The 12,283-nt window shown below is 35.6% G+C and overlaps 1 protein-coding gene across 1 annotated transcript in view; it reads right to left on the minus strand.

The window, feature by feature from the left end:
* Positions 1-12,283, minus strand: part of TTC29 (tetratricopeptide repeat domain 29) — a 257,575-nt gene that overhangs the window by 102,543 nt on the left and 142,749 nt on the right. Inside the window, exon 9 of the mRNA XM_027117120.1 lies at positions 6,650-6,773. Coding sequence (XP_026972921.1) covers positions 6,650-6,773 — 124 coding nt within the window. The remainder of the gene's footprint in view (positions 1-6,649; positions 6,774-12,283) is intronic.

Raw genomic sequence — 12,283 nt, forward strand, 5'->3', positions numbered from 1 at the left:
GAGTTGAGTTCAGTTTTTAATAGGTTACATTTGAAGAGGTCTAAGTGAAGATGTCAAATAGGCAGTGAGAATGAGTCTGCAATGGAGGAGAGAGATCTGAGTTTGAGATATTAAGAAGGTTAAGTGCTATTGTGTACCCAATATATGCTAGGAACTCTATTAGGTACCATGTACATGTTTTAAAATTTCTAATCCTCATATAACCAGTCTTCAAGGTATCTTGTTATTGACATTTGAAAGATGAGGAAACAGAGGATCAAAGAATTAACTCGCCCAAGGTCACAGTTAATAAACAGCTGAGTGCAGATTCAAAGTCAGGTGGGCAAAACTTGGTGTAGTTCCTTTGTCCTGCTACAGTTTCCTTCAAGGGAAAGCTTAATAGATAGTGTGTGGTGCAAATAGTTTGTGAAACTGTTTGGGTGTAAAATTGGAACAAAGGCATTTGACACAATTAGGAAACATGCATAAGCAACTGAATAGCAGACATGAAATAACTCTTTGTCAATGCTTTCCTAGGAAATGGCTTTGTAGAACTAGGAGGAAATTCAGGATGTCATCAAGGCTATCATTTTGTCTCAAAATTACAAGGAGAAAAAGATAACTATCACTTAGTTCTAATCCACTTAGCTATACATTTTCAAATTATACTCTTATAGTAATGATATAACAACTCAGAGTGAGCCTGAGAAGTCTAGTTCTCAGGCTTAGTTCTAATCCACTTAGCTATACATGTTCAAATTATACTCTTATAGTAATGATATAACAACTCAGAGTGAGCCTGAGAAGTCATCAGTAGATTTTCTGACTTGAGAAAATACCCACAAAGAATCACAGTAATGCACAAAAACTGAATGTAACGTTAACAAGTTTAGTATCAAATAAAGGTTTCTCTTGAAGTCTATGACATCATAAAACTATTATAGTATTATGTTCTTAATACTATACTATTTATCAGTGACTATTTATTACATTAAGATGTAAGCAACCATGAAGGTATACAAATCAACTTGTATATCTGAAGGCATGCATATTTCAAGAGAGCATGAATACTTGGAATCCTACAAATTTTATACTAGAATAAGGATAAGCTGGTAAAAAAAAATAACTTTTGGTAGTTGATACAGCCTTTGGATATTACTCATGTCTCTAGCTTTAGATATTAAACTCTTCTTCAAGAATTACTAATCAGAGAATAAAATACATATTGTTAAGATACAAACTCTTGGTAAAAAAAAAATTAAGAAAATGCAAGTATAAAAATATTACCCCTCAGAAATGTTTATTGTTTTTATCTTCCTTATGCTTTCTGTAATTGGGAAAATACAGGCTAATACCTGATGTCCACATTATACTAAAAAACTGAGTTCTGGATATTGTTTCGTGGTAGGGTAAAACAATTTGTGCTTTTTGCACTTCCCTTTTGAAGAAGAAGACCTACAAGAACAAACCCAAAACAATTAAGAAAATGGTCATAGGAACATACATATTGATAATTACCTTAAACATGAATGGATTAAATGCTCCAACCAAAAGACACAGGCTTGCTGAATGGATACAAAAACAAGACCCATACATATGCTGTCTACAAGAGACCCATTTCAGACCTAGGGACACATACAGACTGAAAGTGAGGGGATGGAAAAAGATATTCCATGCAAATGGAAATCAAAAGAAAGCTGGAGTAGCAATACTCATACCAGATGAAATCGATTTTAAAATAAAGAATGTTATAAGAGACAAGGTAGGACACTACATAATGATCAAGGGATCAATCCAAGAAGAAGATATAATGATTATAAATATATATGCACCCAACACAGGAGCACCTCAATACATAAGGCAACTACTAACAGCTATAAAAGAGGAAATCGAGAGTGACACAATAATAGTGGGGGACTTCAACACCTCACTTACACCAATGGACAGATCATCCAAAATGAAAATAAATAAGGAAACAGAAGCTTTAAATGACACAACAGACCAGATAGATTTAATTGATATTTATAGGACATTCCATCCAAAAACAACAGATTACATTTTCTTCTCAAGTGAGCATGGAACATTCTCCAGGATAGATCACATCTTGGGTCACAAATCAAGCCTCAGTAAATTTAAGAAAATTGAAATCATATCAAGCATATTTTCTGAACACAATGCTATGAGATTAGAAATGAATTACAGGGAAAAAAACCGTAAAAACACAAATACACGGAGGCTAAACAATACGTTACTAAATAACCAAGAGATCACTGAAGAAATCAAAGAGGAAATCAAAAAATACCTAGAGACAAATGGCAATGAAAATACATTGATCCAAAACCTATGGGATGCAGCAAAAGCAGTTCTAAGAGGGAAGTTTATAGCTATACAAACCTACCTCAGGAAACAACAAAAATCTCAAATAAACAATCTAACTTTACACCTAAAGGAACTACAGAAAGAAGAACAAACAAAACCAAAAGTTAGCAGAAGGAAAGAAATCATACAGATCAGAGCAGAAATAAATGAAATAGAAACAAAGAAAACAATAGCAAAGATCAATAAAACTAAAAGCTGGATCTTTAAGAAGATAAACAAAATTGATAAACCATTAGCCAGACACATCAAGAAAAAGAGGGAGAAGACTCAAATCAATAAAATTAAAAATGAAAAAGGAGACGTTACAACAGACACCTCAGAGATACAAAGCATCCTAAGAGACTACTACAAGCAACTCTATGCCAACAAAATGGACAAACTGGAAGAAATGGACAAATTCTTAGAAAGGTATAACCTTCCAAGACTGAACCAGGAAGAAATAGAAAATATGAACAGACCAATCACAAGCACTGAAATTGAAACTGTGATTAAAATTCTTCCAACAAACAAAAGTCCAGGACCAGATGGCTTCACAGGTGAATTCTATCAAACATTTAGAGAAGAGCTAATACCCATCCTTCTCAAACCCTTCCAAAAAATTGCAGAGGAAGGAACACTCCCAAACTCATAACTCATTCTATGAGGCCACCATCACCCTGATACCAAAACCAGACAAAGATACTACAAAAACAGAAAATTACAGACCAATATCACTGATGAATATAGATGCAAAAATCCTCAACAAAATACTAGCAAACAGAACCCAACAACATATTAAAAGGAACATACACCAAGATTAGGTGGGATTTATCCCAGGGATGCACAGATTCTTCAATATATGCAAATCAATCAATGTGATACACCACATTAACGAATTGAAGAATAAAAACCATATGATCATCTCAATAGATGCAGAAAAAGCTTTTGACAAAATTCAACACTGATTTATGATAAAAACTCTCCAGAAAGTTGGCATAGAGGGAACCTCCCTCAACATAATAAAGGTCATATACGACAAACCCACAGCAAACATCATTTTCAATGGTGAAAAACTGAAAGCATTTCCTCTAAGATCAGGAACAAGACAAGGATATCCACTCTCACCATTATTATTCAACATAGTTTTGGAAGTCCTAGCCACAGCAATCAGAGAAGAAAAAGAAATAAAAGGAATACAAACTGGAAAAGAAGAAGTAAAACTGTCACTGTTTGCAGATGACATGCTACTGTACATAGAGAATCCTAAAGATGCCATCAGAAAACTACTAGAGCTAATCAATGAGTTTGGTAAAGTTGCAAGATACAAAATTAATGCCCAGAAATCTTTTGCATTCCTATACACTAATGATGAAAAATCTGAAAGAGAAATTAAGGAACCACTCCCATTTACCATTGCAACCAAAAGTATAAAATACCTAGGAATAAACCTACCTAGGGAGACAAAAGACCTGTATGCAGAAATGTATAAGAAAGAAATTAAAGATGATACCAACAGATGGAGAGATATACCTTGTTCTTGGATTGGAGGAATCAATATTGTAAAAATAACTATACTACCCAAAGCAATCTACAGATACAATGCAATCCCTATCAAATTAAAAATGGCATTTTTTACAGAACTAGAACAAAAAATCTTAAAATATGTATGGAGACACAAAAGAATCCGAATAGCCAAAGCAGTCTTGAGGGAAAAAAACAGAGCTGGAGGAATCAGACTCCCTGACTTCAGACTATACTACAAAGCTACAGTAATCAAGACAATATGGTACTGGCACAAAAACAGAAACATAGATCAATGGAACAAGATAGAAAGCCTAGAGATAAACCCACGGACCTATGGTCAACTAATCTATGACAAAGGAGGCAAGGATATACAATGGAGAAAAGAAAATCTCTTCAATAAGTGGTGCTGGGAAAACTAGACAGCTACATGTAAAAGAATGAAATTAGAACACTCCTTAACACCATAAACAAAAATAAACTTAAAATGGATTTGAGACCTAAATGTAAGACCAGACTCTATAAAACTCTTAGAGGAAAACATAGGAAGAATACTCTTCGACATAAATCACAGCAAGATCTTTTTTGATCCACCTGCTAGAGTAATGGAAATAAAAACAAAAATAAACAAATGGGACCTAATGAAACTTCAAAGCTTTTTCATAGCAGAGGAAACCATAAACAAGACAAAAAGGCAACCCTCAGAATGGGAGAAAATATTTGCAAACAAATCAATGGACAAACGATTAATCTCTAAAATATATAAACAGCTCATGCAGCTCAATATTAAAGAAACAAACAAGCCAATCCAAAAATGGGCAGAAGACCTAAATAGACATTTCTCCAAAGAAGACATACAGATGGCCAAGAAGCACATGAAAAGCTGCTCAACATCACTAATTATTAGAGGAATGCAAATCAAAACTACAATGAGGTATCACCTCACACCAGTTAGAACGGGCATCATCAAAAAATCTACAAACAACAAATGCTGGAGCGGGTGTGGAGAAAAGGGAACCCTCTTGCACTGTTGGTGGGAATGTAAATTGATACAGCCACTATAGAGAACAGTACGGAGGTTCCTTAAAAAACTAAAAATAGAATTACCATATGATCCAGCAATCCCACTACTAGGCATATACCCAGAGAAAACCATAATTCAAAAAGACACATGCACTCCAATGTTCATTGCAGCACTATTTACAATAGCCAGGTCATGGAAGCAACCTAAGTGCCCATCGACAGACAAACAGATAAAGAAGATGTGGTACATATATAAAATGGAATATTACTCAGCCATAAAAAGGAACGAAACTGAGTCATTTGTTGAGACATAGATGGATCTAGAGACAGAGTGAAGTAAGTCAGAAAGAGAACAACAAATATCATATATTAACGCATGTATGTGGAACCTAGAAAAATGGTACAGATGAACCGGTTTGCAGGGCAGAAGCTGAGACACAGATGTAGAGAACAAACGTATGAACACCAAGAGGGGAAAGCCGTGGGGGTCTGGGGATGGTGGGGTGCTGAATTGGGCGATTGGGATTGACATGTATACACTGATGTGTATAAAATTGATGACTAATAAGAATCTGCTGTATAAAAAAATAAAATAAACATTAAAAAAAGCCTAAATAATTCTGAAATAATCAAAATCAATTATATGGCAAATAAAGGATTATAGTCGTTCAGGGTATGGGTTTGAATACCACTGCCGCCTGGAAGCTTGGAGACCTGGCATAGGTTACTCAAACCCTCTGAGCCTCGGGAAAAGGGGAATTGTGTGGTATCACATAAGGATATGGAGATTAAGAATGGCTGTACCGCTTTATATAGATGGCACTTGCTTCCCCTGCCAAGTACTGTTCTAAGTGACTTCCATATATTAAGTCAACATTCACAGCAACCCTATGAGGTGAGAAAATTGAAGTGTTCAGAAGGTAAGTAGCTTGTCTCAGGTCACAGATCTTATTAGGGAAAAAACTGGGCTTTTACTCCAGTATGGTCTCAGAGTTAGTACTTTTCATTACTATATACAGTCTCTCAAAAAGATTCAGACAAGGGGTATAAACACAGCGTGAGAATGTCACTACCCTCAAAAATGATAGATCCTACTCGTGATCAAAACTGCAATTATAACTGGAGAAACAAGCCTTTTTCATACTGCTTCTAAAGGAGAATCTGCATAATAAAAGATAAAGTCAGGAGAAAATAAACCAGAAGTCCATTATGATGAATGCATTTCACGAGTAATAGCCCCTGAATGAGATACTTTTAGACTTTTTCCTCTTCTTTCCCTTTTTTTTCACATAGCCAACCTGTTGCTAGATTTCCATATTTCCTTCAGAATTACTCTTGGGATTGTCTGTTCTTCACTTGAGGGACTTAATGGAGGCATCGCAGCTGGATTAATAAAACAAGAATTTGTAGCAAGAGAGGTGAATGTTAGTGCCAGCAGATAAGAACCAACTGTTATAACAAAGTTTCTTTGAATTGACATATTTTAATTGCTCTTCAAATCCCAAATCACTTGACTCTGACTTGGATGTGAAGATAGGAATCAGCGTTAGCAGATTGTGGTGACTGGGTTAAGGTGGCGATCAGGTCCTGGAAGAGGAAGAAGTAAGAGGCATTTCTCTTCCCAGTCACTGCCTTGTGCATTGACTAAGTCCTGCAGTCCTGGGGCCATTCTGTACAACATGCTATGCGAAGGTGAGGATCAAATAAAAACAGAAGTTTAAAATTCTGCAAATTTCTCCCATATAAGCAAGAAACACATTATACTCACTTTTTCGTTGTAGATGTCTCCAAGCATTGTACTTGCTCTCACAAAATCTAGGCTTTGAAAATTTTTTCTTGCAATTTTCACAACTTTTTTCAAGTATTTCACTGCTTCTGCCATCTGTCCTTGGCTAGAAAAAATAAAATAAGAAACTACTGGAGTGTCATCTCATTTAATATCACAGTAAAGAGAAGATTGTTTTGTGTCTTTGCTTTAGAAAGTGTAAGACAGTTATCAGGATAATGAAATGTAAAGTGTATATTTTAAAAATATGTGGCTCATCTTTGACGGAGTATACAGTGAGTTAGAACTTAAGCCTTTAAACTCTTATGCATTGCTGGTAGGATTGTAAAATAGTGCAGCTGCTTGGAAAAACAACTTGTCAGTTCTTCAAAAAGTATAATATACAGTTACCATATGACCCAAGAATTCCACTCCTATGTATATACCCAAGAGAAATGAAAACACAAACACTTGGACATGAATGTTCATATCAATGCTATAATAATAGCTAAGAAGTGGAAACAACCCAAATGTCTATCAATTGACTGGGAAGCAAAATGTGCCGTATTCGTACAGTGGAACATTATTCAGCCACAAAAAGGAATGCAGTAGTGATACATACTACGACATGGATAAACCTTGAAAATATGTGAAGTGAAAGACGCCAGTTACACAAAAAAATCCACATATTGTATGATTCCATCTACATGAAATGTCCAGAACAGGCGAATCTATAGAAACAGGAAGTAGGTTAGTAGTTACTAGAGGCCATGGGGGTGTGCGTGGGGAATTTGGGAGTGGCTGCTAATGGGTGTGGGTTTCTTTTTGAAGTGAAGAAAATTATCTGAAATTAAATAGTGGCGATGGCTGCACAACTCTGTGAACATACTAAGAACTACTGAATTGTAGACTTTAAAAGGAGAAATGTATGGTATATGGATTATATCTCAGTAAAGCTGTTATTTTTTTTTGAAAAAATAGAACCTCTAAAAAGGTTGAAAATTTCCACATTCCTTTGCAAATGAAACCAGTTCTTTGAGGGGAGTCATATGCGATTCATATAATACCTTCTGGAGGTATTAGAACAAATATGATGAAAACAGAGGATTCTGAAATCTCCTAACCAGGATTCAAGGAAGGAAAGATAAAGCCTGAAGATGGAAGGAGCCTGGCTCCTCGCACAAGAATCTGGCAAACGGCAAGAATTTACATAAACAAGAGATAAGACTTTATTGTCATACGTCACTGAGATTTTGGCGCCTGTTAGCACAGCTCAAATAACCCAGAATGACTAAAACAAGTTTGGCTATTTTTTTTTTCTTTCATAAAGAATAGAGGGGTCAGTCAGATCATTATACTGTACATCATTATACTGTAAAATTAGTGCTGTATGTTAATAACATCTCAATAAAACTGGAAGAAAAAATAATAAAGTATCTAGAATATTGAACAAACAAATAAATAATACGTGGGGAGTATCGGCCAAAAAAAATAAGAGAGGCACACCATTTTAAAGATTTCAATGAATTATATTCAGAAACTTCTATTATTTGAATTTTGCTCTCATTTTACAAATCTGAGTCCGAAATACTCATTAGTTCCTTATGATCTGAATGCTACCCCAAAGATACACAAATCTTAGTTTCATATGAGTAAGAGCTAAACAGTAAAATAAGAAGTGGAAAGAGTCTAAAAATTTCTCTAAAGGAGCTAATTATTTGAAAGCCAGTCTAAAGAGACGGGCTCTTTTCTTCTAGGAGCCAGTTGTAGTGAGGTCCTATGTGAAGAACACTTGGGGACCTACAAGATTAAGAACCAAGGTGAAAAATCCTTGAGCAACCAAAGAGACAAACAGTAATTTTTGAAAACAGCTCCATCCAAGGTATCATAAGCTGTGACTGCCTTTTGCAGAGGTAGTTGAAGCCAAAGTCCTGCTCAAGGGACATTTGACTGCTGATTCAAGGACTGCTGATTCTGAGCCACAAAGAATTAAAACGTTATGGACAAAGCAAGAAGCGATTTCAAAATAATGGCTCCAAATTAAGCATGCTGAAGAAATTCAATATCTGTTGAATGTCTGGCTTTTTTTTTTTTTTTTTTTTTGTCAATCCCTAAAAAAGAATGGTGAATCTAAGATGATATGCAATTCCACTATTAAATCATGTCAGAACTTTTGAAATTGTTTTCTTAAAGTGACAAAATCCAGAATTTAGAGATTTTAAAATAACAAAAACCCCTGTAATTGTGTTCTTCAATGGAGCATAATAAAGGGAAAACTCTTACTCCTGAACATGTCTGAATCCCTAGAACTACCTCCCTCTCTTTGCTTTCATAGGTCAGCAGTTCCCAGTGAGCATCTGTGCCATGACCCTTAATAAATCACAAGATGAAACTCTGAAAGGAAGAGGTTGTTTTACAATTAAGCTGATTCTTGCATGGGCATTTCTTTATGTTTATAGGGCAAGGATTTACTCATAGTAGCTCCAGATAGGATGGTGTCAAATATGGCATATGGAGAAGTTTGCTACAGATTTTTAAATTATTGCAACTATAGAAAAATTTAGCAACTCTAATACATACTTCACTGATTCTAAAACACCTACTTTCCCATATTTTAACATTTCTGAAATCAGGATCCCTTAGAACAGGTGGCATCTTATAATCTCTGTCAGACAGAGAGCAGTCAAGTCATAGCTGCTGCTGGATTTGTCCGTGTTTCTGGTTATGACTTGCAATCGCAATGCCTTGATCTTTCTGTCAACAACTATTAAAGGATAATTTCAGAGAGAAATATGAGGACTGGTTGTTTTCTAAAAACCTTTCACTGAAATTCTGGAAGATAAGAAAGTACTGGCTTCAAGATTGGCAGACTGAGTGTCCATGACTTGGAAGGAAATACTGGAGGGGGTACTGGGGCACTATTTTAAGAAAGGCTACATAGCACCAACGTTCTTGATGACACAAAAGATAATATGGATGAGGAAAAAAAGATAGTGTCAATTCTGAGTTTAAAAGTGATTCAGAAAAATTGGACTTTGAATGGAAAGATGTTTGAGGAGTATAATAAATTTACTTTGTCTATATTTTCTTTTTACATGAATTCTCAAGAGTTGTAAAAAATACCTATGTGTGAGTCCAAAATAGCTCTTTTATTAAGTACAAGATCAAAATTCTAAGCAATAGGAAAATATTATGTCACAGGTTAGTTAGAATATTTTTCTTCCTTGGGTATGTAGGGTGTGTAGTCCAATAAAAAAAAGTTAGATTCGGTGAATGTGAAAAAAAGGCTACTCGTTCAGTATAATGGATTAGGTTAGTTCATTGGTTAGTAAATTTTTGATTAAAATTTGCTAGGAAGTTTAAAATTCACATTAAATTTATATGTGTATACATGATATGACTAGGACATATGAGATTGAACAACTCTAAAACTGGTCTAATTACTTTATAGTTCTAATAAATTTCTATCTGTACTGACTCAATTTAATTTTATGCAAAAATTAACTTACCTAATTTTTTGTTTGTGTTTATGTCATATGTGTATAGCCATAAAGCAATCAAATATTCAACACTGTTCTGTTTGTATGCTGGGCATCAAAATACGAACAGTTCTAACCTTACACACTTATTTGTGAAATGGCCCTCATTTTCCTGGTTGCAGTTAAAATAGGAAAAGTTAACATTCACCCAAATCTCTGAGCAACTAGAACTCACCACAGAATCATTTTTTCCAAGAATATCTATAATCAATGAGCATTACCATATGCAATAAATAGTTGGAAAAGCACTAAGAAGTAAGATAAAAGGTAATATTTGGTTTTCAGTGGTAAGAACTTGAGATTTGTCACACCAGAAATGGTCAGTATATGGAATAAATAAGTTCATGCAAAAACATTTTCATACATTTAGAATTTTCATAAAATAATCCCATGAATGGGGTGCATATGTTAGTATCACTATTGGGAAAATTAAATTTGTTTGGCTGTTTTACGAAATCAAATAAAATGAGTTGGAAAATTATGCTTATAACCAAGGAAGAATTATCTAAGATTAGAACTCATATTTAACTTGGAAAAAATGTCAAACTGCCGTGAAACACTGACTGAAATGAAATATTTTGTCTAAGTGCTATTATTCTATAACCTGTATGGAAATAAACACAGCAGCTCTGAGGAAAAACTGCATATCATTAGTCCACAGTCTTTGATCTATACTAAGCACTTAATAAAATTAGTCTTTAAATGTCAAAAAAAGAGGGGTGAATTGTATGGTTATTTAAAAGGATAAAACCTTTAAAAAGTTTCTATCCCCAGAGCTGGGTCTCTGGCAAGGACAGAGAAAGGGCATAGGCAGCCTTGTGACGAAGCGGACCGTGGAACAAATGTGCCGTGACAAAGGCAATGCGTGACACTGGGACTGATTCACGGACAGGAAGCCTGTTCCAACGGTGAGAGGCCAGGGGCAGCTTCCTGCAGGAGCTGGGGAGGAGAGCAGAGGCCATGGGGGAGGTCTCCTTGGAGATGTGCTGCTTCTGCCCTCTCCAGGGGACTGGAATGTTCCACCTGACTGTTCCACAAAGGAATGGAAGTGAAAACAGGCAGCAGGTCCCTTTTGCCTATTAAACTAACATTAAAATGTATTTAGTGGAAATACCTAGTGCTGGCAACAGTGTAATGAAATTGGCATTCTTGTATATCTCTGGAAGCATCTGGTAAACCAGCAAATGGGAATAATAATAATAATAATAAATACTAATAATGAATTGGAAAGTATCAGTTAACACACCTGAGGAGCTATTATAAATTTTTGTATCATTGGGCTCTGCGATCAGACATGAGGAAATCTGTCCTAATGGATGTTGTTTTAAATAGAAGGGGAATGATATTCACCACTGCATTAGTCTGCAAACAAGTGGAATCAAAATAGGTGTCAAAGAATGGTTATGTAAATTGATTCTAACAACGCAGTGGTTAGTGGCCTAAAATATTTTTTTCTGAAGAAATTCATCCACCTGCAAATAAAAATCTTAAGATATGTTCAGTTAAAAATCATGACTCAAATTTTACTAAATATGTTTGCAAATATCTAATAAATAATAAACACTGGGGAAAAATACTGGAAGGAATTACAACAAATTAACAGTGCTGTCATTAAGATGAAAAAAGAAGTTTATAAAAGCTGAATGGTAGTTTGTCCTTGCAAGTGTCCCTCAGTGGTGAAATCTCAGGTATCACTAAAATCACCTATACAAGTGGCAAAATGCTTAGAAAGACATACAGGTTCTAGCAGAGTGCTTGGCATGTATTAGGCCTTCATATATTTCTGAATAAAGAAACAGTCGAAAATTTGAGAAGGGAAACACTTATGTAGTACACATAAAAGTTAAGCTTCCAGGTAAGTCATTGGAGAACCTGTCATTGGATATTTGGAGACCATGACTGTAAACTCCTGTATCCTGGATATTTCAGTAACATCAAGAACACCTTTTTAGGGCTTCCCTGGTGGCGCAGTGGCTAGGAGTCCGCCTGCTGATGCAGGGGACACGGGTTCGTGCCCCGGTCCGGGAGGGTCCCACATGCCGTGGAGCGGCTGGGCCCGTGGGCCATGGCCGTTGAGCCTGCGCGTCCGGAGCCTGTG

This window comes from Aethalodelphis obliquidens, unplaced genomic scaffold (assembly GCF_003676395.1).
Source record: "Aethalodelphis obliquidens isolate GAN/ISIS:26980383/991018 unplaced genomic scaffold, ASM367639v1 scaffold17, whole genome shotgun sequence".
In the NCBI taxonomy this organism is placed as follows: Eukaryota; Metazoa; Chordata; class Mammalia; order Artiodactyla; family Delphinidae; genus Aethalodelphis; species Aethalodelphis obliquidens.